The sequence below is a fragment of the Suricata suricatta genome, chromosome 2 (genome assembly GCF_006229205.1).
Source record: "Suricata suricatta isolate VVHF042 chromosome 2, meerkat_22Aug2017_6uvM2_HiC, whole genome shotgun sequence".
In the NCBI taxonomy this organism is placed as follows: domain Eukaryota; kingdom Metazoa; phylum Chordata; class Mammalia; order Carnivora; family Herpestidae; genus Suricata; species Suricata suricatta.
In genome coordinates, this window is record NC_043701.1 from 113313628 (window position 1) to 113340684 (window position 27057).

The following is a 27057-nucleotide window of genomic DNA, read 5'->3' on the forward strand; positions in this document are numbered from 1 at the left end:
GGCTCTAACAATAACAATATTAATAACAAAACAAAGAAAACCAAAAGAGAAGTGTTGGCGAGGATGTGGAGACACTGGCCCCTCCCACAATGTTGGTGAGAATGTAAAACAGTGCACCCTCTGTAGAAAACAGTATGGAAGTTCCTCAGAAAATTAAAAACAGAACTACTGTATGATCCAGCAATCACACTTCTTCATATATATTCAAAAGCATTGAAATTAGGGTCTTGAAAAGATACACATACGTCCGTGATCATCCCAATATTATTCATAATAGCTAAAGTATGGAAATAACTTAAATGTCCATTGACAGGTGACTGGGTAAAGAAGACAGACTGCATATGTACATATAATGGCATATAATTCAGCTTCAATGATAGCAAAACAAAGACTCAGACAAATACCGAGAATCACTCGCAGGTAGATCTGCCAAACAAGAAAATTGGAAGGAAGTTCATCAAAACAAGAGAAATAAAGAAATAAGACAAAGGGTAAAAAGGAAAAAAGGAACAGGGTCTCTCAAGCTGTCAAAAAAATTTTTTTTTAATGTTAATTTATTTTTGAGAGATAGACAGAGATAGAGCACAAGTAGGGGAGGGGAAGAGAGAGAAGGAGACACAGAATCCAAAGCAGGCTTTAGGCTCTGAGTGGTCAGCACAGAGCCCGACGTGGGGCTTGAACCCATGAACCATGAGATCATGACCTGAGCCAAAGTCGGACACTCTACTGACTGAGCCACCCAGGTGTCCCCAGGGTCTCTCAAGCTTTTAGCCAAAGAGACAAAATAATAATCACAATAATAATCATAATGGCTTGTTATTACTATTAATAGTAGTTTATTTACCACTGCTAATAAAACATTTCCACAAACTTGATGGTTTCAAAGAATTTACATTTATTTTCTGGCTCTGGCTGTGGGTCAGTAGTCTGGGTGTGCCACAGCTAGTTCCCTGCGGCTCAGCATCCCCCTGGGGACTGCAAATGAGGGGTGGCCAGCCTGGTGCTCAACTGGAAGGTTTACTGGGAATTCATGGGCTTTCATGTTCATCCAGGGCTTAGATGTAATTGATCATGCAGCTGTATGGTGGAGAACCTGGTTATTTGCTGGTTACCTGCTCTGGGCACAGATCCCAGAGGTCACCTAGGCTCCCTCCACAGATCTGTCCTCTTCATCAAGCCAACAAGAGAGATTTCTTCTCCAGTCTACTTGATTGATTTTCATGCAATATAATGCATTCAGGAGTTACGTCCTTTGCCATAAACATGATCTAACTAAGGGTGCAACACCATTACCTTTGCCAATCCTGTATGCCAGAACCAAGTCTTAAGGGTGTCCCACACTCATGGGGAGAGGGTTACACCAACACGTGGGCACTAGGAGGTGAAAATCATCGGAGCAGTCGCCTTAGAGTCTGGGCGCCACATTATTATTTTAAAAATCCACTTGCTTAGAGAAAGGAACATGTATTTAATTTTGTAAACATTCTTCCATCAGTCTAATAAGGTCTTGGTAGATTTCCTGGGGTGCATCCTGTCCCAGGTAAAAATCCACATGATTGTAGTGTAGAATCAACTTATAGTAAATAAGCCTGGGGATTTTAGGCAGTAAATTCTCAACGTCCTTGAGGTCAGCCACACGGTCGTGTCCTCCACTCCACACTGCTGTGGGCACTTGCATCTTGGTGACATCGTACAAGGGAGGTGTACACTAAGTACGATTGGAGACACAGAGAAAACACCAGATTTCGCAGAAAATCACATCAGGGGGTAACATGATCGATTGTTAAGCAAGTTCTTCAAATACTAACAGTATGCAGTTAGAATACACTTAATGACTTATAAAAATTAAAATGTGAGAAGTACTTGAAAGCACTTAAAAATTTTTTTTTATTATTTTTGTGAGAGAGAGAGAGAGAGAGCAAGCAAGGGAGGAGCAGAGATGGGAGCGGAGACATAGAATCAGAAGCAGGCTCCAGTCTCTGAGCTGCCAGCCCAGAGCCCGATGCAGGGCTCAAACCTACAGACCATGAGATCATGACCTGAGCTAAAGTCAGATGCTTAACGGACTGAGCCACCCAGGCACCCCTACTTGAAAGCACTTTTATGCAATGATATGAACTGTGAATAAAGAAAAAGATAACTGTGATATTCCTGATTTACACTCTGGGGAAAATAGGAAAGAATCCTTGAGGAAGGGGCTCTTATTTCTATGGGGGACCATCTTAAATATTTTTTTAAAAGTTTATTTATTTTGAGAGAGAGAGAGAGAGAGCGCGCGCAGGAGAGGATCAGAGAGAGAGAGAAGGAGAGAAAGAGAATCTCAAGCAGGCTCCCCACTGTCAGCACAAAGCCCGATGTGAGACTCGATTCCACGTACCATGAGATCAGGACCTGAGCTGAAATCAAGAGTCAGTTGCAGGGGTGCCTGGGTGGCTCAGTCAGTTAAGCATCCAGCTTCTGTCTTCGGCTCAGGTCATGATCTCACAGTTCATAGGTTCGAACCCTGCATTGGGCTCTGTGCTGACAGCTAGCTCAGAGCCTGGAGCCTGCTTCGGATTCTGTGTCTCCCTCTCTCTCTGACCCTCCCCTGCTCATGCTGTCTCTCTCTGTCTCTCAAAAAAAAAAAAAAAGAGTTGGTTGCTTAACTGACTGCACCCCCCAGGGACCCCTGTAAGTGGCCATCTTTCTGGTAGTGATTGCTACTGGGAGATTATCCTTTTCAAACAAAATATATGTATATATGTAGAGGGTACACGTAAATAGCTCTTCTCATGCAGAACTCTGGGCTTGGGGTATTATTGACACTTGAGTAGACTCTGGAGAGCATTGAGAGCAACAGATGAAAAGGTTTGAAGTATGACATGAAGGAGGAGCCACGTTCTTCCAGAGAAGAGTGCCTGTGATGCTAATGTCTTGCTCCTTCCCTCTGGGATCCAGCAAATCCCATCCCCCAGCTCCTCAGTGGCCCAGGATGACCCAGCCTGGCCCATCAGTCTTCATCCCTCGGGCCTCGGTGACTGGATGAAAGGTGGGCACATGTCTAAAACCAGGCCAGAGTTCCCTCTGGAACTTTCTGCCCGTGCCCCCTGAGAGAAATATTGGCTGTCCCTCTGGGATTGTGGCTGAAAGACCGACACAAGTTAAGCACACCCAGTCACCATCTTACTACTATTTTTGAAAGAGCCTGAGAAGGGAAAGAATTTTTGAGCAGAGCTGGGAGAGAAGGGGAGGGGTACAGGGAGGAGGAGCGCCCGGAGGACAGCCGTCCAGTTCCCAGCCATTGTGAGTTTATCACCACACTGTTCAGTGTAGTACCTAATGTAGCGTTGTCCTCTGCCACGTGCAACTGAAAGAATATGAACTACCACCGTTTTCCAGGGACCAAATATCTTGTCCCCAAATTTGGATGTTGAAACCCTAACCCCTAATTTGATTGTATTTGGAGAGAAGGCTACTATGATGTAACTGGGATTAAATGCAGTCATAATGGCTGGGTCCTAACTGAGTAGGACCGGCAGCCTGTAGGAAGGGGAATAGAGAGATCTCTCTCTCTCTAAGCACATACACAGAAGAAAGGCTATGGGAGCACGTGACAAGAAGGCGACCCTCTGCAAGCCAGGAAGAAGATCCTCCCCAGAGACCCCCCTGCTGGGGCTCGGACATCCAGCTTCCAGGATGTGAGAAATAAATTTCTGTTGCTTAAACCACTCAGTCCACGGTAATTTTTTTATGGCAGCCTGAAAAGATTACTACACTGTTGTTAACAATTTTTGGCAGCAAGGTTAGGAAGAAAGGGTAACATGGACAAAGATGCAGATCCCTAGGAACCTGTAACCTTGGTTGGGGAGAGGTTTCCTAGACTAGCGGTTTCCCAGACTAGGAATGTACCAGATGCGTGGGGCTGGGGCTGGCCTAGGGCTGTGCACCTGCACAGTCTCTCAGCAGAGCAGTATATAAGCAGGTTCAGTTATTACAGAAGTTGCTATTGGTCGATGGGTTGGTGTCTGGGTCTTTGCATTACTAAATGTCTTAAGTATATCATCTGTCCCCTATATTGCTGGGAGACCATGGCCCTGGGCTTAGGAGCAAGTGATAAATGAGAAGACATAGCTACAAAAAGGCAGTGAGAAAGGCAGAGAGGTGAGTACTGCTCAGCACTCACCGGTGGTGCTTTAAGGGCTCAGGAGAGTCTAGGAAATGTCTCAAAGGCAAAGAGCAACTGAGGCAAGAAGAGGCATGCTTTTCCTGACTCTGGTTTTCTCGGCAGGATAACACAGAGCATAAATACTTAGAGGCGAAGATGGAGAATGGTAAAGAATAGAGAGACAACGCACCCAGAGACAGCTGTAAATATTAGTGGGTTTCATGGCAAGAAAGTGGGTCTGAGGAGCCCCTGAACTCAGAATACATTTACTGCAATGATTCAGGACCCTCTGAAGGATGAAAGGGGGCCCAGAAGATGGCAGAGCAAAACTGAATATGCAAATCACTATGCAAATGAGACATACTGGCTTTTGGCGAAGAGTTGTGTTTTTTTTTACTTAGTAATGGATTGGTGATTACGTTGATCATTATGCCTGTCTAATTTATGGTCATTGCTTATACTTGTGACAAAGGTTATTGCTTTTTACACATGCATGTTGTTCATCCTCAGCTTGTTTGGGGTTTTCCATTTCTTCCCCAAGGTCCCAAGCAAAAGACTTGTAGGTGAACTTGAATCACTGTGTATTCTGATGTCCTACAAGTGCAACGATAATGGGAAAGCCAGTCCCTGGGACTCAGTTCTCATCCAAGTCAATGTCTAGCTCCCACAAGGTAAGCTCACCTTGCTAGGATGAGAAATTGATTAATTACAAGATGAGAAAACTTGTGTATCTTTGAGGACTCCTTGTGTACTTGAGCTCAGTCTATCAGCATGAAGCCTAATTCATGTATGGATTTCTTTGTAAATACTGGAAAAAAATAACAACTAAACAGCACATGTTTCCATTTAATACAGAACTTTGGCTCTAAATATTTTTAGAGATTATGTCAAGTAATATCTTGACACACCATTCTCTGGCGGATAGCAGTGCTTCATCCTAAAAGTGGTATTTTGGTCTGGTGTATCTTTAATGATTCATACGTTGTTTTGTTTATGAGTAGTAAATGTCTTTCCAAACAACTAATAGAGCAGTGTAAGATCTTTTTATAAGAGAAGGATAAGAAATGAGAGATTATGTTCCAGAAGCAAAGATTACATATCTTTAATTCTTTTTAAAATATGGTCTTGGGTTGCTTGGGGTGCTCAGTCAGCTAGGTGCCCGACTCCTGATTTTGGCTCAGGTCATGATCTCACGGTTTGTGAGTTCAAGCCCAGAGTCGGGCTCTGGGCTGACTGCTCTGGGCTGACTGTGCGAAGCCTGTTTGGACTTCTCTTTGCATCTCTCCCTCTACCTCTCTCTCTCTCTCTCAAAATAACTAAATAAACTTTGAAAAATATATGGTCATAATTAAGTGCTGAGAGTTTTTTTTTTACGTTTATTTGTTTATTTTGAGAGAGTGAGCAGGTGAACTGGGGAGGGGCAGAAAGAGGAAGAGAAAATTTCAAGCTGCTACTGGGGGCCCCGATGTGGGACTTCATCTCATTAACTGTTAGAACATGACCTGAGCTGAAAGAGTTGGACGCTTAATTGACTGAGCCACCCCAGCACCCCAAGGATTTCTATTTTTTAAGAAGAAATAAGTATGGCTATAAAATCCAGGAACCCCTGAGTCATATCCTCGTTCATTACTAAGCTAAATAATTTTGACAATTTACCTAACCTTTCTGAGCCTCTGCAAAAATGGAGACAATAATATTTACCTTGCAAGGTCATTGTGAGGATAAAAAATAATATGGAAAGGTAAAAACATTTTTTTAAAAAGAGGCACCTGGGTGGCTCAGTTAGTTGAAGGACAGACTTTGGCTCTGGTCATGATCTCATGGTTTGTGGGTTGGAGCCCCATATCGGGTTCTGTGCTGACAGCTCAGGCCTGGAGCCTGCTTCAGATTCTGTGTTTCCCTCCCTCTTTCTCTCTCTCTCAAAATATAAACCATTAAAAAAAATGAAAACATAATGATGTGGAACATGGTAAGAAACCATAAGTAGCAGCTGATCTATATAAAATATCGGGCACAGTGTTGGAACCTAGCAGGTGCCTAGTAAGTGGACACTGATGGCCATGGCTTCCACGTACCTGGTGAAAGTGCATCATGTTCTCATCAGGGTTTCCCCAGTCAAAAGCTTGGAACTGACCAGAATTAGCAGCCTATGATAAAATAGAAATAAAAACACACTACAATGATATACGAAAGCAACACACTTAAAAAATATTTTTTAATATTTTTTATTTATTTTTGAGAGACAGAGAAAGACAGGGAGACACAGAATCTGAGGCAGGCTCCAGGCTCTGAGCTGTCAGCACAGAGCCTGACGCAGGGCTTGGACCCACGAACCCTGAGATCATGACCTGAGCTGAAATCGGATGCTCAACCACCTGAGCCACCCAGGCGCCCAGCAACACACATTTAAAGACTGTAAACAGATGGGGCGCCTGGGTGGCTCAGTCGGTTAAGCGTCTGACTTCGGCTCAGGTCATGATCTCACGGTTCATGGATTTGAGCCCCACGTCGGGCTCTGTGCTGACAGCTAGCTCAGAGCCTGGAGCCTGCTTCGGATTCTGTGTCTCCTTCTCTCTCTGCCCCATCCCTGCTCATGCTCTGTCTCTCAAAAAAGAAATAAACATTAAAAAAAAATAAAAACAGTAAATAGAAAATATACAAAGTAGATGACATTACATCCCACTCTTTAGACACAGGGGCTAAAATCCAGTAAAAATTAATAATCCAGATAATAAAATTGATATTAATTGATATACTAATTCACAGAACTCTCCCCTATCCTCCAGAGAAAATTTTAGACAGCAATATTTTTATTATTTTGAGTGGGGGAGGGGCACAGAAAAAGTCCCAAGCAGGCAGGGCTTGAACTCATGACCCCTGAGGTCATGACTTGAGCTGAAACCAAGTCAGACACATAACTGACGGCACCACTGAGGCGCCCTGATGGCAATGTCTTTACAGGCTATAAGGCTCTGCATAGAAATGTTTACAAGCGGGGCATCTGGATGGCTGTCGGTTGAGCGTCCAGCTTCAGCTCAGGTCATTATCTCACGGTTCGTGGGTTGGAGCCCCGCGTCAGGCTCTGGGCTGACAGCTAGCTCAGAGCCTGGAGCCTGTTTCAGATTCTGTATCTCCCTCTCTCTCTGATCCTCCCTTGCTCATGCTGTCTCTCTCTGTCTCCCAAAGATAAATAAAAAACATTAAAAAATTTTAAAATATGTTTACAAGGATCCTGGGATTGAATGATTCTTGAATATCTTAGCTTCAGGAATTATAATATTTTTTTTTACAAAGGCCCCAGCTATTCACCTACATTGAAAAGTGACTAACAGAGGGGCCTGGGTGGTTCAATCGGCTGAGCATCCGACTTCAGCTCAGGTCATGATCTCATAGTTCGTGGGTTCGAGCCCCGCATCGGGCTCTGTGCTGACAGCTCAGAGCCTGGAGCCTGTCTTCAGATTCTGTGTCTCTTTCTCTCTGCCCCTCCCCTGTTCACTCTTTGTCTCTCTCTGTCTCTCAAAAATAAATAAATGTAAAAAAAATTTTTTTTAAGTGACTGACAGTTTACTAAACAGCTGCATACAGTGTCCCTGTCAGGATGCTCCCACTACAGTCCCTATTCTTGAACACCTTCGCTGCTCCCGAAAGGAATGTTACCTCGGAGGAGCTTTAGTGCTTGCTGTGGGAGGGGCTCTGTCGCCCCAGCAGCCTCCCTGTCGTCAGGAACGGGGCCACAGGCCGAGTGTCTTCGTGTTTAGACTTCCGCTGTGAGAACGGAAGTGATCACACACCTGCAGGCCTAGGGTGCCCGTCTTCTGTTATTTGCCACCCTGACTGGACCGAGGACATGGGTAACGTTCTCATTTCACCTCACATGCTCCAGTAAATGACTCTCACCCTTTCCTAAGGGTGTTTTTCTGAACTTGACTCTCAGATTTTTTTTCCACACTCATTGATTTAATCCCAATTTTTAGCTTAAAAGGATTCCCATCATGCCTCTATGGACAGAGGGTCTGCTGTGGTCGGTTTTCAGCAACGGCAAGCAGTAGCAAGGGCTCGTTAACTACCTGGGTTCTAGCAGCAAACAGACTTGGTTTGAGTCCAGGCTTAATGGATTATCGAATGCGTGATCCACAGCAAGTTATGTATTTTCCCTAATTCTCGTCTGTGAAATGGGAATGACGACATTCCCATAGTGAAGATTAAATAGGGTGATGCATTAAATGGGGTGCTAGGGTGTAGCACCTAGGAATGCTCAAGAAACCTCTTTTTACTAATATTGCTACTATCGTCACTGTCGTCACCCTTGCCGTAGCTGTCTGCACAACTTACGACCAGGTACTCATCTCATCCCCCCTCCCCCACCCCCTGATTTATTTCTGTCCTGAAGAGGATGTTCTACCACAGGAGAAGAGACCTTTTTAAGAACAATGAACTGTGAGATGTGTAAAGGACTGGCCAGGACCTTTGTGGAAAAGGGGGTATCAATGCCTTCATGGAAAGACTGTTAAGAGAATTTAGCAAGACTGAAGGAAATCACATGTATGAGTAGCAAAGACACATAGTAAGTGCTCAGTAAACACAAAATTGGACTTGTGTTCCCTGGAAGGCCACATTCATCACAGACTCTGTCTGTCTCCTCCCTGGAGGAGGCTCTATGTCCTGAACATCTTTCTTCCTGCAGGAACTTGAGGGCTTATCTCCTGGGGGTGGGACTCTTCAAAGGAGCTCAGAAATCCTCAATTAGTGTCTCAGGCTATCTGTAGCAGTACTTCTCAACCTTAAAGTGTGGAACACATTTATTGGGGTGGAAGTGAAAGTGCAAACTCACTCAGAGGGATCTTGGATATGTCTAAACTTTGAGAAAACCCTTCTCTCTCCCTCCCCCCATACACACACACACTCATACACACTTGATTCAGAAAGCTGTGCCAATTGAATATGACTTATCCCTGAACTTGCTGGCTATTGAGTAATCTATAGTAGCACTCACAAAACTATAAACTGAGAGTGAAAACAGAAACCATTAATCTATTTTCATCTCTATCTCACATTTAACTTGCTCAGAGGAAAGCATTATTTCCACACTCGGAGGTCCATATGCCAATAGGAGGATGTGTGGATCTTTCCAGAATAACCCCGATCATGTTATATCAAGTGCTGTTAGAACTGATGACTTTCCAAAAGAGGAAGTACAAACTTTCCCTAGAAAAGGCAGTTTGGAGTAATCCAAAAATCAGAGTTCAGTCCAAATAGGTGGGAACCAGGCCCAAGCACCCGAAACCGAGGACACGGAGAACAGAAGAGAGAACGAAACCAACACGAGTTGATGCTGATTTCAGAAGCATCCATCCACCCGACGGCAGCAGGTGCCACAAAACCCTGCAGTGGGCTCTCTGGGCGTCCCCCCCAGGGCTCACGGAGAGCTGTGTGTGCGTCAGACCAGGGGTAGGGAGCACGCACCTGGGCCCAGTGCAGCATGTTCTGAACAGATGTTCCCGCAGAGCTCTGTGCCAAATAAACATCCAAGCGGCTCTGCAAAGTAGAGATTGTTTCTCATCCAGAGGCTAATTATATGACCACACCATAAGTAAATTTGAATATTCTCCCTTTCTCTCTCTTGGGAATAAACACGTACCATACCCTCTTTAAGAACTTTCTCCCTCTCTTAGCTCTATTCCATCCTGTACAGTCTTCATAAAGCCCACAGAGGGCATCCCGCTGGTCAAAGATGCAAACATGTCTTTTCTCTCCAGCCTCAGCTCAGGTGGCCCCAGAGTACAGGGGGTCAAGGGGCCAGAGCCCCAGTGGCCTTCTTCCCCCTGTGTTAAGTCCCAAAGGACATTCTGAGAGAGCTGTTTATCATGAGACGTTGAGAAAAGATCTGAATGTTTCCTTGGCGTTCTGATTTTAAAAACATAGTGAATATTCTACAGGGCTCTCTGAAAGTTTGTGGAGCATAATCCATCCAGGATTGTAACCTCCACTGACATTTAGATTTTTTCTGGATTAAAAAAATCCAACTTAATTTTTTTTCATATTTTCCATTGCCTTTTTTTATACTTTAATATACAGAACAGTTATTTTTTTCCACCAAAGTGAGGATAAAAAGAGCTCGGAGCTTTTGAAAAAAACACTCCCCCTCATGAGCTAGCCAAACCTATGGAATCAGTATCAAACTCTGTAGGATTGAGTCCTGGCCATGTGTATTCCTTCAAAGGTCCACAAACTCTACTCAGGCATCCCTGGGTGTCCTCCACTAAAATACACATCCTTGCAGAGATTATAATATTCCACAGGCCTGTCCCCAAGAGTTAAAAGTAAAAAGGGCAATCTGACTGTATAAATGGGCAATGAGGGCCCTCAGTGAATGTTCTAGGGGCCGTGTTATGAAGTCTTCCTCTAGCAAACTCTTAGGCCATGTCAAGAGGGTGTTTTGAAATTATCCCTATTGTGTTCACTTACAGCTCTTTTAACTCAGCTCTGCCTGCATGATAGCTTCCTTCTAAGTGATAGGCGTGTGCAATTCCCTCAGTAAACTGAGAAAATAGAAAAGGAATGTAAAAAGGCAGGAGCTAAGTCATCCTTTGCATAAATGGCCATCTCTAAATCTTGTCTGAGAGCAAGAAAAGTGTTTAATCCATGCTCTCCAGTAGCAGAGGGAGACTAGGCTCTGGGCGGAAGTCTGTGAGACAATCAGAGACCATTTTCAACTTTGTCCAGCCTCTGGTTTCAAAGATACCTCCTCTCGGGCTGGGGAGTAAACAATAGCTTTCCTTCTTCTGCCTCCCACCTAGTCAGCTCACGGTGACTGAAGAAGAAAAGGATTTCAGCTAGAGAGGACTCACCAAGAAACCCCACTGGTCCCTCTCAGTGCCCCTTGAACAGTGAACCTGCAGCTCTCATTGGAAAGCTATGCCTTAATACCAATGGATTAAAAACAGAAGTGGTTCACAAAACGACTATTTCCATATCACGTATGAGAGTGGAAAATTGGTTTAAAAAATACAGATGCCTGAGCTAATTCTCTGAAATTCTACCTCAGTAGGTCTGGGATAAGCACACCTCAGGCAGAGCAAGATAAATTTCAAAACCAGAGCCTTCATGTAAGTGGAGGACTTTGCCAATGGCGACACTTTGGCCAACAGCAAGAGTTGGTGAGAAAGTTCAGTGGCAAAGCCTTCTTCCCAATTCCTCCTCCTAAAGCAGGCGGACGCTCCCCAACACCGCACCCAAGCTTTGGTTGGAAGCCATCAACATGTAATTTCAATTCAAGAGACAAAAAGGAGACCATGAGATATGATTTCCACATGATTCAGAACAAACTCTCCTCACCTCTGTGCAACAAAATAATTGCTTTTCTGGATCTGACTACTTACACATACCATGTTTAAGTTTTGGGGATCAAATCCACTCAAAGTAAAGAGGAAGTTGCTGCAGAGATGATGAAATAGCTTCCGGTTGCACACCTTGGTGGCAATGAACTCATCAAAAAACGTATGAGGGTAGAACATCTTGTCACCAAATAGTACCTGCAAGATTAATTAAAGATTTCATGGACGTGGATGTCAAACGTGTAAAGCGAGTGGTAATTCAGCCAAGGACTGGATGGAGGTGATATCTGCTCGGTGTTAGTCCTGAGCAAAATGGAAAAGCCTGTTAAATTTTGATTTTGGTTCTCCCAACCCAACTTTGTGGTCTTCCCAACACATCTCTTTATGCCTTTTCCTAAGATCTTCTACTTGGGGTGTTTTCCAGAACACCTTCTGAGAACCTAGCCACTGTTGGAAATTGCTAAGGCTTTGGAGTCATTGATACCTTGGTTTGATTCTGGACTCTGTCTTTATACCTTAAGGAAGTATTTCATTTCTATTATCCTGAACTTTCTCAGCTATAAAATAAAAAATTAATATGCACTATGTTGTGAAGGACTGTTGTGAAGATAATAGGTTATGTTTAAAAGGTACCTACTGAAAAAAAAATAAAATAAAAGGTACCTACTGAATCTTCTAGAACCAAGCAAACATTCCCCAAACAATAACTATTATTATAAGTCATGAATGATACAGACTTAATGAGCCATTCCTTCCAGAATCTTTTAATGAACTCTTCCAGAAGCAAAGCTTGATCTCCCTAAAATGAATCTTTACTAGTGAAATTTCAGGCAATGTTGCCAGTGAGTTGAACTTACCTTTTGAATTTTAGAAATCCCTTCAAATTAGAACATAAATTCATATCAAACTCCTGTGCATATAAGATGAATTCTTACCTTTGCTTCACAAAAACTAGTTTTATAATCTTGGGATAATAAACTAGATATGAGGAAGAAAAGATATTTTTAATTCTTTTAGAAGCATCCATTTACATTAAAAAAAAACAAAAGCAAAACAAAACAAATCTAGTTTATCTTTCTCCTGAAATCCTTTATTGACTGGTGATTGCAACAATCAATTAGATTAGATTAGAACAGTAATAACTAGCATTTATTTTTATTGCACCAGTGCACAATAAGATCTCACACTATCTTTGGTAAACTCGATCCTGTAAATTCCTACTGGGTAGTTGACTGAATTCTGAATTTGAAAAGTGGCTATTTAATATGATCAAAGGTAATCTTTATTTAATGAAATGTTTGCTATCCCCTGGAATATTAATGGAATCAACGATACATTGTGACTTCATCTACCTCTTCCTGTGGGAGAGGGGGAAGGAGGAAGGGAAAAGAAAGAGACACTACAATTGTTAAACTAGTTCAAATCATACATTTTTTAAAAAGTTTTTTTAATGTTTTTTATTTATTTTTGAGAGACAGAGACAGCACGAGCAGGGGAGGGTCAGAGAGAAACACACACAGAATCCGAAACAAGCTCCAGGCTTTGAGCTAGCTGTCAGCACAAAGCCCGACGCGGGGCTCAAACCCACAAACTCTGAGATCATGACCTGGCTGAAGTTGGCCGCTTAACCAACTGAGCCACCCAGGCGCCCCTAAAAAAAGATTTTAAGTGATATCTATACCCGGGGCACCTGGGTGGCTCAATCTATTAAGCGTCCAACCCTTGATTTTGTTCAGGTCATGCTCTCACGGTTTGTGAGTTTAAGCCCCACATTGGGCTCTGTGCTGACAATGACTCTCTCTCCCTCTCTATCTGCCCCTCCCCTGCTTGCTCTCTCTTTCTCTCTATCAAAATAAATAAAAAGAAACATAAAAAAGAGTAATATCTACACCCAACACGGGGCTCAAACTTACAAGCCGGAGATCAAGAGTCACATGTTATACCAACCGCGCCAGCCAGGTGCCCTTGAACTTACCTCTTAAAAAATGATTACATCTATTCTATGTTCTCAAGTGCAACAATCTAAATAGGGTAGCAAATGAATAAGTAGTTAAGGAAGAAAGCAGGGTCTGCTTTAAACCAGTGAACATTTTTCTTTTTTTTAGCATTAAAATTTTTTTTATATAGTTTATTTATTATCCTGAGAGAGACAGACAGTGCGACCACTGCAGAGCCCAAGGCTGGGCTCGAACTCATGAAACTGAGATCATGACCTGAGCTGAAACCAAGAGTCCACAGCTTAACCGACTGGGCCACCGAGGTGCCCCTTAACATTTTTATTTTTCAACTACCAGTATCTTTATCATCCACACTGGGCAGAAAATCCATATGTAAAGGAAGTGCCAGTTCAGGGAAGTGAGCAACCGTGAAAACATGATGTAAAGAAAGAGGTTAGGGGCCCCTTGGTGGCTCAGTTGGCTAAGCGTCTGACTCTTGATATCACCTCAAGTCATGATGTCACGGTTTGTGAGATGGAGACCCGTGCTGGGCGCTGCGCTGACAGCGTGGAGCCTGCTTGGGATTCTCTCTCTCTGACCCTCCCTTAGTCATATGCACTGTCTTTCTTTCAAAATAAATAAATAAACATTTACAAAAAGAAAGACATTATATCAGCCATAAAGTACCCTTGTCCTTTATTTTGATAGCTGGTATTTCCAAATAGAGGGTGAATTAGCATGGCAGTCTCTGACTTTACCTCTATACTCATCCATCAGTGACTCAGCAAAACTACCGTATATTTTACCCAGGGACAAATAATTGCTCCTTCCCCCAAGGTAAGAAAAGAGGAGAGTAATGCAGGCCAGTCAGTCACATAGCACCCATGTGTATAGCGTGGGAAACCGGCTTGTAGAATGTAATTCGAAGTTCGTTCTCAAGGGGGCGTGTTTGTTACTTAACAGCATAAGATTCTTCAATGTGCTCTTTTGGTATCTGTGCGAATTGAAAACGGCACCCCTTCTTTTGGGCACGTGGCTCCATGCCAGGTCACGTGACTTGCCAGGCAGACCACGGGCAGAATGCCGCTGCCGGTGGCTTGCTGAGCTGGGTATCTTGTGCGCAGCTGAGCATAAGGATCCAGGACTGACTTCTTCAGGTTGGCATTGAAAAGGTGGGGAAGTGACAACACAGAAGAAAGAACACCCACCATAGATGCCCTGGTCAGATCTGGGTTCCAATGCTCATTCTGTCACCCACTAGCTGGGTCATTCGGGACAGGCTGTTTAGCCTCTTTGAGCCTCACGGTTTTCTTTTAAGAAATGAAGACAATACTAGCAATCCTCACTGTTCAGATAACATGTAAGGGTCAAAGGAAGTTATAGGTCAGACAGAAGATCGAAAAGAACACGTAAATGCCCAGGGGCCAAACAAGAGGCGGGAGAGAAGGAGGGAATAAACAATTAGCAAACAGGAAATCTGAAACCCCAAGTGCTGTGGCTTTGAATCCAAAACAAACTCAATTAATACTACTAGATCTCTCCTGAGCGCCTGGTGTAGGCCGGGCACAATGCTTAAACACGTATCATCTCAGTGAATCTCCCAAACAACTTGACAAAGTTTATCCAGTTTTTCACTCATGCATTCATTCATTCACCTTCAACTTTACTGAGGAATAATTGACACTGTAAGACATTAAATGTCTTATAAATGAAAGTTTGTACACTTTGACCTACATCTCCCCATTTCTCCCTCCTCCACCCCTTAGTAACCGCCATTCTCTTCCCCTTTTCTATGGGGAATTGAATTGGCCTTTTAATACTAGATTCTACGTCTAAGTGATTCAGTACAGTATATGTCTTTGTCTGTCTGGCTTATTTCATTTGGCGTAATGGCCCCCAGTTTCATCCATGTTGCAAATGGCTGTATTTCCTTACTTTCTTTTGGCTTTTTAATAGTCTCTTAAACTTTTCCATTTTAATTTGTTGAGAAATCTCTATACTGTTTTCCATACGGGCTACAGTAATTTAATTTCCACCAGCAGTGTATCAGGGTTCCCTTTCTCAACGTCCTTGCCGACATTTGTTATTTCTTTCTTGTCTTTTTGATAATAGCCATTCCATGGGTGACTGGGTAGCTCAGTGGGTTAAGTGTCTGACTCGATTTCAGTTTAGATCATGACCTCATGCTTTGTGAGTTCAAGCCCTGTAGCCGGCTCTTGGTTGGTAGTTCAGAGCCTGCTTGGACTTTGCTGTCTCCCTCTCTCTCCACCCCTCCCCTGCTCATTCTCATTCTCTCTCTCTCTCTCTCAAAAATAAATAAACATTAAGAAAAGATAATAGCCATTCTAACAGGTGTGAGGTAATACTCCATTGTGGTTTTGATTTGCATTTCCCTGATGATGAGTGATGTTGAACTTCTTTCCATATATCTATTGGCCATTTGCATGTCTTCTTTGGAAAAATGCCCATTTTTAAATTGGATTACTTGTGGTTTTGCTATTGAATAGTATGAACTTTTTGCATATTTTGGTTATTAACCCTTATCAGATACATGGTTTGCAAAGATTTTCTCCCATTCTATAAGTTGCATTTTCAATATATTGCAATGTTTCCTTTGCTGTGCAGAAGCTTTTTTAGTTAGTCCCATTTGTTTATTTTTGCTTTTATTGCCTGTTCTTTTGCTGTCTTATCCAGGAAATCATTGGCCAAGACCAATGTCAAGGAGCTTTTTTCCCTATGTTTCCTTCTAGGAGCTTTATCGTTTCAAGTCCTAAATGCAAGTTTTAAATCCATGTTGAGTTAATTTTTGTGAGTGGTATAATGTAAGGGTTCCGCTTGATTCTTTTGCACGTGGCTATCTAGTTACTTGAACACCATGTACTGAAGAGACTGTCTTTCCCCCGTTGTGTTCAGAGCACCCTTGTCAAAGTTTAGTGAACCGTAAGAGTGGATTTACTTCTGGCTCCCTATCCTAACAATCTGCTCTGTGTATCTGCTTTTATGCTAGCACAATACTTCTTTGATTACTATAGCTTTGCAATATAGTTTGAACTCAGGAAGTCTGATGCCTTGATTTTTGTTCTACTTTCATAAGACTGGTTGGGCTATTTGAGATCTTTATGTCCACACAAATTCTAAGATAGTTTCTTTTTCTATTTGTGTGAAAACTACCATTGGAATTTTGATATGGATTGCACTGAATTCGCAATTCACTTTGGGTTGTATGGACACATTAGTGGTATTAATCCTTCCAATCGGTGAGCATAGGATATCTTTTCACTTATTTGTGTCTTTCCGGGTTGTATCAATATAGAATTGAATCACCATGGACTAAATTAATTATTTCTCATGAGTCAGAATCTCTAGCATCCATACAGGTTATCTTACTTTCCTCTACTTTAATTAAAATCACTGGACACAAGGATCTTTCTTAGTCTGCCATGGAAGAAGCCCATATCAATCTGAAAAAGAAAAACAAACTAAGCCACATGGACCAATTCACTTCAACTGAAACTGATCAGATTAGTTAGCCATCAGCTAGCACAGAGAATCTGGAGTTTAGGATATTGTCCAGATTTTGAGGAGCTGACAGACTGAGGATCTGTGAAGTGTGGGCAGTTGAGTAAGGCTGGACTTTTAGTGAAGGGGGAAGGTATGGTATATGTAAATCATGACAGCTAGAAGTAGCTGACACTTATTAAAAGCTTATAATGTGCAAGGCCCCATTCTAAGGGATTCATATGTCTGAACTCAATCCTCAGAGCAGCCCTAGGAGTAGAAACTATTATGGTTTCCCCTGTATAGATGAAGGAAACGATTCACAAAACATTTCAGGTCTTGATCCAGCTAGCTAGGATCCAACCCCATGCCATCTAGCTCCATGCGGTGATTGTAACTACTATTTCATACTGCTCCTGAAAAACCAAGGGCTGCTAGAGAGAAATTGAACCTACTAGATTAAACCAATCAGTTCATCAAATCAACATTTGCTTTATCTGGGATTGAGGATCGACATGGACAGAAGCCTGCAGATGTGGATTTAGACAGTAGGGTAGAACGGCATCAGAGTGAGCTCTCAGAACCCTGTTGGTAAAATTACATTATCAGTACATCTCTATCAATAGCTTATATCTGTTATAGTCTCAGAAGCTTATAAAATGCCATTTTGTTTAAGATTCTCTTGAAATAAGTGAAAGTGAAGCTAGTTTTAATTACTACAGATTTAAACTTGGAGGAGCCACATACCTTGACAACTTTTCTGGAAAGAGTTGTTAATTTCTTCATAGGACTTTGAGTGTATTTCACTGTGATGACTGGAGCAAATGCAAAAAATATCTTAATCCTTTTAGCCAGCTCTGGATTTGTAGAGAATGCTATGAAAGCTGAAAGGGAAGAAGACACTAGTTTATAGATTTCAAACGATTCTTCGTTTATCATAAATGATAGCAAAGGTAGTCATCTACAAAACAACAACAGCAACTGAGGGGAAAAACCAACTTAGAGTAAGTACTATCTGTAGGGAAGAACCTTCTCAAGGATGGGATTGGCTAATTCAAAACACAGTGACTTTCCTGTCCCTGGAGATTTAAGTTGACTCCTGGAGAGTGTTGCAGAAAGGGTTCAAACACTCATGTAGGGCATGTGTAGTAAACCCCAAGGGCCATTTTCCTTTGACCAGGCTCTTTAGTACTAGACAACATTGGGCTATAATTGTGGCCTCCCATTCGAGTATGAAGACTCGAGCACGTTACCTCCAGCTTTCCCAATCTGTAAATGTAGAAAATAGGATTCTTCGCGATGATTCTTTTGAAGGTTAAATTACATACGTATAAAACTGAAGGTATTACTTGGCATTCTCACCATTAGAAAGGATTTCCATATTCAGCCATTTGTAAAACACGGATGATAGGGATCTCACACTCTGGAGGTTGCAGTGGGAGGTGTACGGAAGATGCACCGCATAGTACAGGCATGGAAAGACCTACTTCACACCAGACACCTGATTAGGATTCAGATATAGAAAAGAGCCTGGTGGAAATGTTGATGTTGTTGAGATGTCTGGCTAAATGGGGACCAGGGAAGGGAGGGAGGTGCTTCATGGCATTGCCCACATGGCCCCAGTGCCTCTGGAATTAAAAAAAAACCCACCGATTGTGACATTGGGTCCCCGCCATTTGTAATTCTCTGCTTGCTTTCTGGTGTCTTCATTAGACAGCAAGCTCGTTAAGGGAAAGATGCATATCACTTTTAACTCTGCCTCCCCAGCGTCTGCCAAATGTGTGTGGTGTATGCAAATGACTAATTGTCTCTCCCTCTGGCTTATCTATCTATCTCCAACAATCTCAAAATTCAGTCATGGGGGGTGCTGTGTGTGTGTGTGTGTGTGTGTGTGTGTAAATCCCTCTTGTCATCCTTGTTTTAGTTACTCTTTGGAAACCAGCCGGAGGAAATGGTTTCCCAGGTCAAGTCCACAGGCCAGAGGGACTCTCAGATCACACCTGCCCAAACGTACCGATGGTGGTGCCTTGGGAGTGGCCCACGTAGTAGAGTCGCTCTTGTCCCGTTTTCTCTACAATAAAATCAATTGTGGCTGGAAGGTCGTAGTTAGCCATCTCATCCAAACTGTCAAAGAGAAAGAACAACAAAATTGGAAAAAAACATCTCATGGTCAGGCCTGCAGTGTTCGCACACATTTACTGCAGACATAGATACTTGTCGATTCAAGACTAGAGTCAGTATATGACATTAGGCATCTCTGCAACTTCTGAGGATGTCACCTCGATGGCAGCAGTAACACCGTTAAGAAACCAGAGTCAGATAAATCTGCTTTGGAGAGGCCCACAGAGGATGTTCCCGTAAGGCTAGTCATGTTTCACTTAACGATACAGCAATTTTCCCAAACTCCCTTGAGAAGAACAATTCCTGGAATGCTTACATTGATAACAGAATAAAGCAAGTCTATTTGTAGACCTCAGCCTGGACAGGCTGAATGAGAGTTTCCAGGAAAGAGGCCTGGTAATCTGCATGTGTAGCTTGCCTAGGGCATCATCATGCCATTTGTAATCACACCGTAACCCAACAGCATTGGGCTGTGGAATCAAGAAAGGTGACATGGCTTCTAGGAACGAGGCCAAGGCACCAATGATTTTAGTGACCTTCAAGACATGGGTCTTAGCTCCTCTGGCAGCGTGGGAGTTCCCCCTGTGAGGAAGCAGACAGTGCCCCGGGGGCACTGCTCCACAGTCATTCTGTGGTCAGGCTTTCTATTTCCCCAGTACCTGGCTCCAGGGACAGGCTGCAGCCCCTCCAGCCTGTGGTTTCTTCACGACTGAGTGACTAAAGATTTAAGATGTCATCTGGGCACACTCACTCCAGGCTCCCGCTTGGCTTATCATGGATGTCAGGTGCTCAGAATTTTCACCCAGAATCTTGTTTCTGGTCCCATTTCTCGATCAGTTTCCTTTTTCCTCTTTAGTAAGCACACCATGTAACCTTCCCTTCCTTTGGTATCTACACTGAGAAAGTGATAGTCCTGGAATTAACCCTTCTAAGGATGACCTTTGCATTTCGATGGTTTTTTTTGCATATATCCTTCACACACACTCCCCCTCCACACACCAAGTGGGGGTTTTATTTATTTATTTATTAAATTTTTCAATGTTTATTTATTTTTGAGAGAGAGAGAAGGAGAGCATGAGCAGGGGAGGGTCAGAGAGAGAGGGAGACACAGAATCCAAAGTGAGCTCCAGGCTCTGAACTGTCAGCACAGAGCCGGATGTGGGGCTTGAACTCCCAAGCTGTGAGATCATGACCTGAACTGAAGTTGGATGCTTAACCCACTGAGCCACCCAGGTGCCTCAACAAGTGGGGTTTTGAAAACAAACATCAATGCAATGAATAAGGACGTTTCTTCAGAGCCGGTGAAGAAAGCCTGGGTAAAGAAAGATATGTTTGGGAAAAATCAAAGGCTGCTGGTCCATATAAATGAACAAAGGAGGGGCATCTGTGCGGCTCAGTTGGTTGAGCATCTGACTCTTGGTTTCAGCTCAGGTCATGATCTCACAGTTCGTGAGATCAAGCCCCACGTTGAACTCTGTGCGGACAGTAGTGAACCTGCTTGGGATTCTCTCCCTCTGCCCCTCCCCTGCTTGTGCACTTGCTCTCACTCTCTCTCTCTCTCTCTCTCTCTCTCTCTCTCTCTTCCTCCCTCTCAAAATAAATAAACACTAAAAAAAAAATAAATGAACAAAGCACACACTTTATCAGTACCTATCTCTTTACCTGAAGGCCCAGAATTCTCGTGATTTGGGTGAAAATTTCAGGTGTTTTCTGGACCAGGTGTTCCCCCGGCTGTTCCCCAGCCACACGTCATAACCCGCATCGGCCAGAAGGAAAGCCAAGCTGTTGTTCGGGAGGTTGCAAATCCAGTTGCTGGCAGACGCAATTAAGCCATGTTGCAAAAACACAACAGGCTTTGGAGCTGCAAGACACGGCAACAAGAATGTCACGTCTGAGCCCTCTGAGTGTCTATAGGAACATTCTCTTCCTGATTTCCTCTCCAGGGTAGAGGTTAGGGCTGAAATGTGGCACCGGGTAAGCCTCGGTTCTAGTGTTTTACGAACTACTTAGTTGGGCAAGTTATAATCCTGTTTTTCTCCATGTAAAATTTGGATTATAAATAATATATTGTGTTGTTCCGTACGTCCTGGAGTCAGGCTGTTCTTACTTAGAATCTATTCTGCTGTGCATAAACCCCTTTGTGCCTCAGTTAACTGATCTGTGTAACGGACACTAGTAACACCTACTATCTCATAGTTCAGTCACAGGAATTAAGTCAGAATTAAAATACATAAAAGGCTGTCCAACACAATAAATCATTCTTCTATTATTATTATTCCAACTGATAACATTTTATTTCTCAAGAAGTCTCTGATTACGAAACTACACTTTTCTAAAAGTAATAATACAAACAATAAACATGCCAATTTTGAGTATTGATGAACACCAGGCACTAGGCTAGATCTGACACACAATGCACAGTTTCATTTTCATTGTCGGGAAGCAAAGTGCAAGATGTTCGGTGAAATGTTATGTGAGGTGGATTGGTACCTTGACAGAAAAGTCCTGCTCACAATGTAGAATTGGAACAGTTTGACTGAGGAGGAAAAAAAGGAGGAGGAGGTAGGGAGGTGGTGTTGAGAGAGAGAGAGCATTGGCTACCATTTTCTTGGCTTTTATAAATGGTCTGCGGTCATGTGCTGGTGCCCACAAGCTCCGGAGCTCACTTCAGGGCTAGGCCAGCTTCCTGAGATGGGGCGGGCTACACTGGGCTCAGCCACCCCCACTCAAGGAACGGAAGTCTATATCCATTCAATCGATCTTTCCAGGGAATGGAAAGAAGAGGTGTTACTAATTCTCCTAAATCATTGCCAAAGACCAGTCAGAGGCCATAGGCCCTCTCTGATCTGAGCCCCTCGCCGCTTCTCATCATAGACAACTGCCATCCAGCAGTTACCCCTCAGAACTGAAATCAATGTTTGGGCAAACAAAGTTCTCATGAGTGTTTACAAAGGTAATGGAGTTATCTGGGGGGTGGCAATTGTTTCTATAAAGTCAACATCTCCCTAGGTTTTGGAAAATCTAGATTTTTCCCTTTACATGATTAACCATTGTGATCCTGGGAGGTTTTGTTATACAACATTCCAAAGTATCTAAGGAGCTAAGAAATGAGAGAAGAAAGCAAACAATGGCTTTGCCACTTGACTTCCCCTTTCCTCCACAGGGATCCCTCTGTATTGTAGGGGGCTAGAAATGGCTCTTTAATTAAGTTTAAGTATAGTACTAACAGGGTCAGATTTGCTTCAAAAATTTTTAATGTTTATTTATTTTTGAAAGAGACAGGGAGAGACAGAGCATGAGCAGGGGTGGGGCAGAGAGAGAGGGAGACACAGAATCCAAAGCAGGCTTTGATTGAATCATGAGTTCAATTTGATTGAACAACGTGAGTTCAGGCCTGAGTTCCAGGCTTGAACTCACGAAGTGGAGCTCGAACTCACACACTGTGACATCATGACCTGAGCCAGTCGGATGCTTAACCAACTGAGCCACCCAGACACCCCGGGCCAGATTTACTTAAAAAATGAAGTCCCAATGACTTAGGTAGAGAACTAGTTACAAATGAGGTAAGTTGGAAAGCTATCATAGTAGTTGAAGCAAAAGATGATGATAATGTCCAAGCATAGACCTGAGGAATACTGAAGCTGAGAGGAGTTTTTGGAGGAGCGAGAAATTTAGAGGCAAAAATGATAGATCTTGGTGATTGGCTGGGTATAGGAATCAAAGGAGAAAAAAGTATCAAGGTGATTCTGAGAGTTCTGGTTTTTAAGCCTGAAGAGAGGGTATCTCTAGAATACCATTTGTTTTTGTGTGTTTTTTGTAAGAAGGACAAAGTGATGGAGGAAAAAATGACTAAATAAACTGTGTAGAGTTGGTGTTTGAACATCATGGGTTTGAACCTCATTGGGTCCACATATATGTGGATTGTTTTTATACTATACAATATTTTTACAATGTTTTTATACAGTATAATACTAGAAATGTATTTTCTATTCCTTAAGATGTTTCTAGTAACATTTTCTTTTCTCTACCTTACTTTACTGTAAGAATACAGTGTATAATAGGTATAACATACAAAATACATGTTAATTGACTGTTTATGTTATTGATAAGGCTTCTGGTCAACATTAGGCTATTAGTAGGGAAGTTTTGGGGGAGTCAAAAGCTATATGTGGTGTTCAGCTATTTGGAGTGGGGGTAAGTGTCCCTAAGTCCCATGTTGTTTGAGCCAACTGTATATCTAAATGTTTTCAAAAGTCCCAAGGATTATACAAGTGAAATGGAGTCATAGCAGTGGAGGTGATGAGTTTCTTCTGGAAAAGGCCAGACTCTTATTTCATATATTTGGGTGCTTCCACATTTGGAGCATAAATGTTTACTATTGTTATGTCTGACCCCTTAATTATGATATAATGCCCTTCTTCATCTCTTGTTACAGTGTTTATTTTAAAGTCTAGATTGTCTGCTATAAGTATGGCTACTCTGGCCTCCAGACCATTTCACTACACAAGCTGCCCCGTTACTGCCAGCAGACCTAGGAATCTCTGCTTTAGGCATGATTCCTTCCAAAACAAAATAAATCCTACTTTTTCTTGGACATCCTCTTCCATGGGGAATCCTGTAAACTCCAAGTACATAACCATCTTTGGTCACAACATCATACTCTTCATAAGGATAACCCCAGTAGGAAATAATCTGGCTCTGAAAAGAGAGGAAAAGAGACACATCTCTCGATAAATTGCAATGTGGTGCTTTTTACATGACACAACCCACTGTTCCACTGTGTATTGGGGCAGAAGGTAGCAGGAAAATCAGGATAACTTGAGGAAGGTTTTAGGGAAGAAGTTGCATACAGAGGCATGAGAAGGCAAGGGAGGGTGACTGTACATTCTGGTTTGCCAGGCTTGTTATTATGAATGCACTCAGGTTCAGTCTCACCATGTTCGAAAATGAATTATATGGTCATCTAGTGAGGGAAACCATGGAGGACTGTGCGACACCCTGTGGCTAGTTATGAGTGAGTTCTTCCCAACCACCCATGAAGGGAGGTGGGAGAAAAGGTCCCTAGGCTCAGAATGAGACTGGGAGAAAAGGGCACATGGAGAGGAAGTATGACTTTGAGCAGAAGGGGACAGCCCACCTGGGGTGACCTCATGGAGGAACCCAGGGCAATAAATCATCTGATCTCACCCGCCGCCCTCCTTCTGATCTCCTGCTCAAGATCTCAGTTGGCTGAACTGAACAGAAAACCAAAGCCAAGGGAACTTGTTGCCCCAGTTCTTATGGGTCAGCTTCTGGGTAGAGAGAAAAGTGTGAAGAAGGCAGAGTGGCCCCACATAAATGATCCCACACAGATACACACGCAGGAGGGGAAGTATCATTTACTGGTCATCTTCAGCATGAAGAAGAGTTTCTAACCCCTGCTTTTATAATCCTTCCAACGGGCCTTTGAGATGGGATTATATCCATTTACAGTTGAGAAAACAGAGTTTCAGCAGATGAAAACTCTACCTGAGACTGTACTCAAGGAAGAGCGAAGGACAAAATGAGAGTCTAAGTAAGTTTAGCTCCAAAGCTCATACCTTGGCCACAGGATTATGCGTTTGCCCATGCAAGGTGCACCAGAGGTGTGCATATATATGGGACTATTTAAGGCAGGAGTTATGAGCCTAGATTCTAGAGACAAACTGTATGGCATCGATTTCAAACTCTTTCTCTTATTAGCTAGGCAACTTTGGGCAAGTTATTTAACCTCTTTGTTCTCTGTTTTCCTCAACTGTAAAATAAAAATAATACTAGTGTCTTCACAGATTTGTTCTGAGGGTTATCCATAAAATATCTACAATGTCTGGCATGAAATAAGTGCTCTATAGATGTTTATGATTCTTGTTTTCTTTATAGGATAATTAAGAAACAAAAAGCACCCAGACCAGGAAGAAGGAGGATGTGTGCAAATATGACAGGAAGAAGGAAATTTCGGTTTGAGGACATATAGCCATGGACTGTGAGTTCAGCCATGTAGGACGTTAGGGCCCCTGCTGGAGAGTGTGGAGAGAGGAGCACACAGGACACTAATTAGAAACTTGGACAATTTCATTCTTCTTAAAGTTCTAATACAAACTTAGCTTTGGTGAGGACATCTGTGGTGCATAATATATACAAGATGGGGGGTATCTTGTTGGAATGAAGCCTAAGGGTGGCGATTGTCAGTCATTTGCCTTTTTTTCTTTTTCTCTCTCTCCTTTCTTTCTTTCTTTTCTTCCTTCCTTCCCTCCCTGCCTCCTCCCTCCCTTTCTTTCTTCTTTCTTTTTCTTTCTTTCTTTCTTTCTTTTTCTTTTTTTTCTTCCTCTTTCTTTTTCCCCCCTCCTTTCTTTCTCCCCTACCTTCCTTCCTTCCCTCTTTTCTCTCTCTCTCTTTCTTTCTTTCTTTTTTTCACTAGCACACTATTCCATTCCACTTTTGGTATAAATTTCTGCATGTTAAGACACTTTCAGTTATATCAACCAAAACCACTTCTAGCTGGTTAAACTAAAAATAGTACGCAGATGCAGCTCACAAATCAAAGACACTGCTCTAGACAAAGCTTGTGGGTGAACACCAGGATGCTCTGTAGAGGTCATCAGTGTGAACTCAAGAGACTGCCCTTCAGGAAACCACCATCAGATGGTAGGTCAAGCCACCAGGAAAGGGCATATAACTGCCCCAAATTGGCTTACATCTTTCAAAGCTTAGATTAGCAACTTTCTGCTATTGGTTAGCTACGCCAGGGAACGGGGAGAAAGCACAGATTTAGTCAATGTAGAACTGGTTGTGGACAAGCACATCGATTATGTCTCAACTATTATATCTAAAATGATGGCAAATTAATACTTCTTTACTTAATTGTTTTTCATAATGAATGACTTACAATATTCATAGTAGCTTCAGGATTTGTGATACCTCCTTTCTTGTGATAGCCATATATAGGTCCAAGGAGAAGCATCCAGTAGGCTACTGCAAAAAGCTGCCGCATTGGGGGTCTGCCTGGGAAAAAAGTATCAACATACTTGTCATCAAACAGGATTCTAAAAGTGAACTTTGGTGGAATCCTGATACAATACTACTGTGGGAGAGCATAGGAACATGCTTCTAGGTTTCGCTTTATCAAGCAATACACTTAATATTTAAGACTTGTTCCATGAAAAGTCCCAAATTATAAATTTTTTCTAAGAAAGAAGGAATGAAGGAAAGAAGAAAGGAAGAGGTCAACATCAAGTAAGTCTCCAACAGATAGCTGGACAAAACTAGGAAATGTAGAATTTGCAGAAAAAGAAATATAATGGCCAATATATTAATGAAGCAAAATTAATATCTCTAGTTACCAGATAAATTATTTTTCTTCTGATCATGGAAGTAAGTGCTGGCATAACCTTTATGGAGAGAAATTTATTAACGTGTCTGCAAATTTAAAAATATTCATGCCTTATTGCTTCTTGGCCTTTTGGCTAAGGTCAAGTGTAGTATCTGTTCCTATCAGTGTAATGTCAGATACTTCCTCTATCTGAGGACAATATATTAGATAAATTTTTGGAACTAGGAGATGGAATAGGGGCTTGCTGTGTTTGCTCCAGGCATCAGCCTGGGTATTGCAGTAAGTCCAAGAACAGTGCCCCCCTTGGTGGAACAAAAAAACAATCTCATATCCTTCACTCAGTAATTCTATTTCCAGCAGTCTATACAAAGGAAAACAATATACATATAATAATAATAAAATATGTATTATAAAATCATTCCTGATTATATATCTTAATATAGTGAAACTTACCAAATAAGAGACTGGTGAAATAAATGATGGGTGAAGAAGAATGAATTACTCAGCCACCAAGCGTGTTCATATGTGTTATGTGATATTTCTATTTATAATATTGAGAGAAAAACAACGTAATTTGTGCATCTGTTTTGGAGCCCAATGATAAAACAAATTATAAAGAGAGAGAGAGAAAAAAAGACTGTCACCTGCCAAACCCCTCCTGATTGACCCCAAGAC

At 42.4% G+C, this 27057-nt stretch overlaps 1 protein-coding gene and 1 non-coding gene across 2 annotated transcripts; one reads left to right on the forward strand and one right to left on the reverse strand.

Annotated features, from left to right (window-relative positions):
• Nucleotides 1-1468: 1468 nt before the first annotated feature.
• On the reverse strand, nucleotides 1469-26043 carry LIPK (lipase family member K). The gene is made up of 9 exons (XM_029915036.1): nucleotides 25939-26043; nucleotides 23618-23732; nucleotides 20697-20895; nucleotides 18928-19037; nucleotides 17661-17797; nucleotides 11530-11676; nucleotides 9608-9679; nucleotides 6220-6291; nucleotides 1469-1708 (listed from the first exon to the last, which is right to left on the reverse strand). Exons 1-9 carry the CDS (start codon nucleotides 26041-26043, stop codon nucleotides 1469-1471), a joined length of 1197 nt encoding a protein of 398 aa, XP_029770896.1.
• A 452-nt stretch (nucleotides 26044-26495) lies between these two features.
• Nucleotides 26496-26687, forward strand: LOC115286215. The gene has a single exon (XR_003905956.1). It is a non-coding gene; the product is annotated as a U2 spliceosomal RNA (small nuclear RNA).
• Nucleotides 26688-27057: the final 370 nt, after the last annotated feature.

What these genes read in the sequence shown, in the direction of transcription:
- LIPK (XM_029915036.1), bottom strand. Translation starts at nt 26,043, where the DNA reads ATGCGGCAGCTTTTTGCAGTAGCCTACTGGATGCTTCTCCTTGGACCT. An exon ending in AAGAGGATGTCCAAGAAAAA is followed by an intron (nt 20,896 to 23,617) that starts GTAGGATTTATT and finishes CGTGTCTTGCAG; the next exon opens with CTCCAAAGCCTGTTGTGTTT. An exon ending in TTTCCAGAAAAGTTGTCAAG is followed by an intron (nt 11,677 to 17,660) that starts GTATGTGGCTCC and finishes TTAATCTTGCAG; the next exon opens with GTACTATTTGGTGACAAGAT.